Raw genomic sequence first — 5,875 nt, forward strand, 5'->3', positions numbered from 1 at the left:
GAACCGCTGAGCTGAAGCTGAAAGGATATCTCAGAAGGTTTCAGGCCAGGAGGAGAAGCAAGAGGATTCCAGGCAGAGGGAACCCCACTTGCAAAGGGACGGAAGTCAGCGAGTCAGAGGCAGGCGGAGCCTTCCAGAACACAAAGCCATGTGCGCTGAGTCCTCTGTGACGTCTCTGAAGCTCCCACCTGAGGGCAGGTCCTCCAGTCTGTGCGCTGAGAGCGTGTCACAGAACTGTTTCTCTCGGACCGGCCCCTGGATCAGAACAGGATTCAGCCCAGGCCGTGCTGGATTCTGTGCAAACACAGCACCCAGAGCCAGGCAGTGGGAGGTGACGGCTCAACGAGGCGGTTCCATACCTGGTCAGCCAGGTAGGCGGCTCTGTCCTGGTCTCCAGTCTACACTGGGATCCTGCCACCACCGTGGATGTTTTCTCCAGCCCCATGGACAGCACGCTCTGCCCTGCCCTGGCCTGCCTGCAGTCCAGTGGGGCTCCCCTGTGTACGCCACAGCCACCCCCTGCCGCCTGGTATATCACACTGCTGGGGGAGTGCTCAGGTCACAAAGTAGGGGTCGGACCCACCCAAGGGTCCCTCAGGCAGGCAGTTCCCCCTCTTCCGTGCCTCACCCCGCCTTCCCCACCTCGGCCAGAGCCATGTTCTCTGCTTCCCAAGTTTCCCGTGGCTATAGGTGGTATCTGCCAACAGGGCGACCACTTTCCCAGCACTGCTGCTGGGCCTGGACACGGTGAGGCCTTTTGAGTCGTATCATAGGACAAGTTCCACCCTGAATGCACAGGTGTGAGACGGACCATCCATCTGACCACAGATTTTCAATGAAAAGGGAAAAAATGCATCAGTCACTGTACATGTGGATCATAAGACACATACAGATTCAGGAATGTTCAGACGTCGGGGAGGAGGCATCTCGGACCCGCAGTAATAACAGCCCCTTCTCTTCGAGCCCCCACGGCGGGTCAGGCATTTCACAGGCAGGGGACACCTTGTCCCGTATTTGCTGGGGTTTGAATTCTGCCCTCCAAAAGGCATGCTGAAATGCTCACCCCCAGAACCCGCGAGGGCCACTTACGGGGAAATAGGGTCTTTGCAAATGTCGTCGAGTTAAGATAAGGTCATTGAAGTGGCTCTGGCCCCACGGGACTGGGGCCCTTGTAAAAAGAGGGGAAATTGGACATCAACCTGCCCGGAGGGAAGTCGGTCGTGTGGGAAAAGAGTAATCTGGCCATAAACCAGGGAACACGTGGGGACACAAGCGTTCCCAAGATGGAAGAGGCAAGAAAAACCCTCCTCCAGAGCCATCAGAGGGAGCACGGCCCTGCCACCCAGAATTTTGAAATTGAGCCTTCAGAAAAGTGAGCCACCCACTCAAATCTGTGGGACCTGTTGGGCGGCTCTGGGAAACGAATGTCCCATCAAGGCCTCTTATCAAGGTCTTCATGCTCTTGATTCTAGAGATGAGGAAACTGAGAGCCTGACACTGGGCGCTGCCCATGTGGACTTTCCAAAGCCCCTCAAGTCACATGTCCCCTGGAGTTCCCGTCGTGGCGCAGCGGAAATAAATCCAACTAGGAACCATGAGGTTGCAGGTTCGATCCTTGGCCTCGCTCAGTAGATTAAGGATTCAGCATTGCTGTGAGCTGTGGCGTAGGTCTCAGATGCGGCTCAGATCTCGCGTTGCTGTGGCTGTGGCGTAGGCCGGCGGCTACAGCTCCGTTTGGACCCCTAGCTTGGGAACCTCCATATGCCGCAGGTGCAGCCCTAAAAAGCGGAAACAAACAAACAAAACAACACGTCCTGGGAGATGAGGAGGAGGCCCTACACGAGAGCTGGGGTCTACGGCAGAGAGTGCGAGGATGGAGAAGGGCCCTGGGCACGGGTGCTTGGGCCCTGCTCCCTCATTCCACAGGCCTCTCTACTCTTCTCTCCCAGCTCACCTGGTGACCCAGCGTTCTCCTGCAGGCTCACTCCGCTGGGCAGACTGGATGTCAGGCAGGCAGCAAGCCTGTACGTCAGAGCGCAGTGCCCAGGGGCTGGTGGACCCTGACACCACCTGGGTGCTTCGGACAAACCTCCTTCTGGGTGTCTGAGCAGATGCGGCCCTGCGTCCTGAGGCTGTCTTGTGAGTGTCCTTTGGCTTCACACCCTGCATCCCACCACTGTTTCAGCCCAACCCCGTGCCCAGCCCCAACTCACGGACCAAGGACAGGCAAAGACTTGGGATCCTTTACTGGCTCACGAAGGCCCCTAAAGCAGCAGCCAGCAATGTTTGCCACAGAGGATGGTAGGCCAGAGCCAGGGAGGAGATCAGCTCTTTGCCAAGGAGGCGGGAGTTGAGAGCAGAATTTAGCTGTGGCTGGGGGATGGTGGCTTCTCAGGGAAAGGGCTACCAGGTCACACCAGTGGCCAGTGCAGGGCAGTTCAGACGTGACCTCGGGCCCCATCCTTCCACCATGATTGAAATGAGCATCTTCAAAAGGTGTATCTGAGGGAAACCGAGGCTCTCCCTCATGCCTGGCTCCTGGCCAAATCCACACTTGGTTCTCAGGATGTTGGAGGCCTAGCGCAGCATCCTGTTGACAACCCAGGGCCTGATCCCTATCCCCTTTCTCCACCCCACCACCACCCCGCCGGACCAGCCTCATGGGGAGGGGATGCACGGGCCCCACCTGGCTCTTGCCTTGAAGCTCAGCGCCCGCCCCCGGGCTGCACGCCCACGCCTGCCCCCAGGGGTCTGGGCCCCTTCTGGGCCCCTCTGGCGGCACCAGCCCAGGACACCTTCCAAGGCGCCCAGACTCCTGGGTGTCCTGTCCCCCGCCCTCTCTGCATCCCGGCTGTCCTGGAGGCTCTAGGGGACAGCAGGCCCAGCACCCACAGCCACCTTCTGACTGTGCCCCTGGGAGCAGCCACCCGGGTCCTCACCTGGGCCCTGAATGGACATGGGCTGGGCAGGGCTTCCATCACACACTCACTCAGGAGCCCTTCCTGCTTCTGGGGGAGCCCAGCCCCCGAAGTCGGGGGGTCCCCCCTCACCCCAGGAACCAGCGCCGCGGGTATGCAGTATAGCTATTTACTCAGATGAATCTTTCTCCCACTTTCTCCAAGAAGTCATGGAGACCCAACTAGATGCAATTGACTTTTATCCAGTGACAGACAAGAAGGGATAAGAAGCCAGGATTAACTATTGTGCTTTTATTTTCTAATTCTTTTTTTAATTCTCCTGGCCCCGTCTATATTACTGCCAATTACTTTCATATTTCCAAAAATATTCGAACCCCAATTGAATGTTACCTGCTCAGGATCACAAAATAAAATAGTACATTTCCTAAGCTCTCTTACAAACAGCAAATTCTTGTACTTCAACTAGATTAATTCAAATACACATGTGATAAATGTAGTTCACAAAGTTAGACACTGAACTATATTAAGATTTCGATTAAACAGAACAACGTAAGAAAAAGGAATGTCAGCGAAAGCCTGGGAATAAATGAGCCCGTGAGCGGAGGTTTCTGGATGAAGATGAATCTTCTGCTTCCTTCAATGACCAATGCAAACCCCATAAACACAGACATTATACTTTCACACGACAGACAAGAGCAGAAGAAGCAAGGCTTCACCACTTTTGCTTTTATTCAGCAAATACTGAACGCAGCGCCTTAGACCGCTTGGCCATATTGACGGCGGGCCTATGTCCCCATCGATATTACTGCAAGTACTTTCATTTTTCAATTAAAATTTGAATTCCAATTCCATGCTATCTTCCTCACGACCACAAAATAAAATGGCACATTTCCCAATATTTTTTAAAACAGGAAACTCTTGCTCTTGAACGAGGTAAGTACCAATGCGAGTGTGGTTGATACAGTTCGCCAAGTTAGACCCAGAAGTTTATCAAGATTTCTAGTGAACGGAACAGCATTACAAACACGACTAAAGGAAACAGGGCTGAACACCCACGGGCTCACAAAGAAACGGCACCCAAGGCTGCCCCACGCCCTGTGCCCCCCTCGCCCGGCCCCCGCTCCTTGGCAGGCTGACTGCTCGCTCTTCAAACACAGAGCGAAGCTGCTGGACAAGCTGCTGGCCTGCAAGGAGCCTGGGCACCCCTCGGGCTCAGGGCCCCTCTTCCTCCTCATTCACCACCTCCTCAGGCAGGAAACGGCACGACCTGGGAACCCTCCCGTTGACCCTGAGCAGGTGCTCCAGGATTTTCACCTTGCTGGTCTCCGCGTGGGCCCGGGGACCCCAGAGGAACTCGTAGCGGGCGGGGTCGCTGTGGGGCACCTGGCGGTACTCCAGGTACCCCTCCTGCACCCACACCTGGGTGAGGAGCGCCCTGGGCTCCCCATAGATATAGTGCACCTTCCCGGCACACACCCCCATCCTGCCCAGGGCTCTCCAGATCTCCTCCTCGAGGGAGCAGTCGCCCTGCAGGAAAATCACCACCAGGACCACCACCAGGAGGCCGGTCTTGGGCAGGCTCAGCTCATCATCGCTCAGCACCCCATCCCAGGTGAGGCCCAGGGTGGGGACCAGGGCGTAGGTGTGCTCGCCGGGGTCCACCTCCTTCAGATCCAAGCCAAAGGCCAGCAGCATGCAGGCGGAGGCACGGCAGAAGACGTCAGGGAACTGGTCCTGGGCATCTCTGGGGACCACGCCCAGCATCTCTGCCTTGGTGATGGGCTCCTTAGCACGATACTTGAGGAGCAAGTACCCCACCAGGTCAGCCATCATCACACGCCTTATATCCCAGAGTGAGGCCTCGGCTTCCACAGAGGAGGGCGGGGGGACTGAGGAGGAGGAGGGCGATGGGGTCGATGGGGTCTCGGCCTCCTCCTCGGACCCGAATGGCAGGGCTTCCGCCAGGGTCTGGGGCTGAGCTGGGGCCTGGAGCTCTGCCTCCATCTTGCAGAGATCACGCAGCTGATCCACAGGCATGATGAGAGGGCTGGACAGCTGACAGGTGTGCAGTGGTGACAGGTGGGGACACTGGGCCTGGGAGAGACGGAGGGGGGTGAGGGGCCCGGGCTGAGCACCGCAGCCACCTCCCTACACCTCTCCTCCTTAGGGGGGCTCTCGGGCCTCACGGGGGCTCTCCTCCTGGGCGGCCTGTCCCCTGTGACCCTGAAAGGGGACACAAGGTGGCTCCTCAGGGTGCAGCCGGCTCAGCGTGTGGATCTCGGGGTCCCTGGGGGCGGGGTGACTTGGCCTTGTGGGGTCCCCTCTGCTCTGGGATGGGGAGCCCCCGGGTCCACACTCGGAGCCCACACCTCACCTGGATGCCTGGCACAGCCTGGGCCTCCTGCTCTGTGACACGAGGATGCGGGCCTCACACCTGGGCCTTCACCTGCGGTTCCTGGAGCCCTGTAAGAGGAATGGAGGGGCACCGCGGGTGTAGACCGTGGCACAGCCCGGGGCCCTCAGTGCTGGTAGGAGGGGTGGGTGGGACTCTGGGAGGCCCCCCAGTCCCGGGTGGGTGGTCTCCCCCCGACCCCCCGGGCTCAGGCAGCTGCTCCCTTTCCCCCCAGCCCGGCCGGGATCCTCCCCGCGGCTGGTCTGAGGGAAACTCCTCGAAAGCCATTCCTCGCAAGGAATGGAAGCGGGTGACGGGCCCCACATCTGGCCTGACCTCTGCTGACCCGGACTGCCCCCTGGCCGGGGCATTGGCACCCCCAGGACCTGGCAGGAGGGGGGGCTCCCTGCCCGGGCTCCTGAGGGTGGGGCAGGGGCGGCCGCGGCCGTGGGTCCCAGCTCTGCGGGAGCAGGGACCTGCAGTCTTCCCTCGGGTCCTCCCTCACTGCCAGAGGGAGCCCGGCCCACCCTCTGCCCACCAGCAGCCTCCTGGCGGGCAACCCGGA

General features: G+C 59.0%; 1 protein-coding gene across 1 annotated transcript; it reads right to left on the reverse strand.

Moving 5' to 3' along the window:
* LOC100156285 (melanoma-associated antigen 10-like) lies at positions 1,804-5,006 on the reverse strand. Its single transcript, XM_021080221.1, has one exon. The coding sequence runs from the start codon at positions 4,953-4,955 to the stop codon at positions 4,131-4,133; it is 825 nt and encodes a 274-aa protein (XP_020935880.1). The 5' UTR covers positions 4,956-5,006; the 3' UTR covers positions 1,804-4,130.

Source organism: Sus scrofa, chromosome X (assembly GCF_000003025.6).
Source record: "Sus scrofa isolate TJ Tabasco breed Duroc chromosome X, Sscrofa11.1, whole genome shotgun sequence".
Lineage (NCBI taxonomy): Eukaryota > Metazoa > Chordata > Mammalia > Artiodactyla > Suidae > Sus > Sus scrofa.

Bases quoted from the DNA above. Each gene is read 5' to 3' on its own strand.
- LOC100156285 (XM_021080221.1), bottom strand. From the start codon at position 4,955: ATGCCTGTGGATCAGCTGCGTGATCTCTGCAAGATGGAGGCAGAGCTC.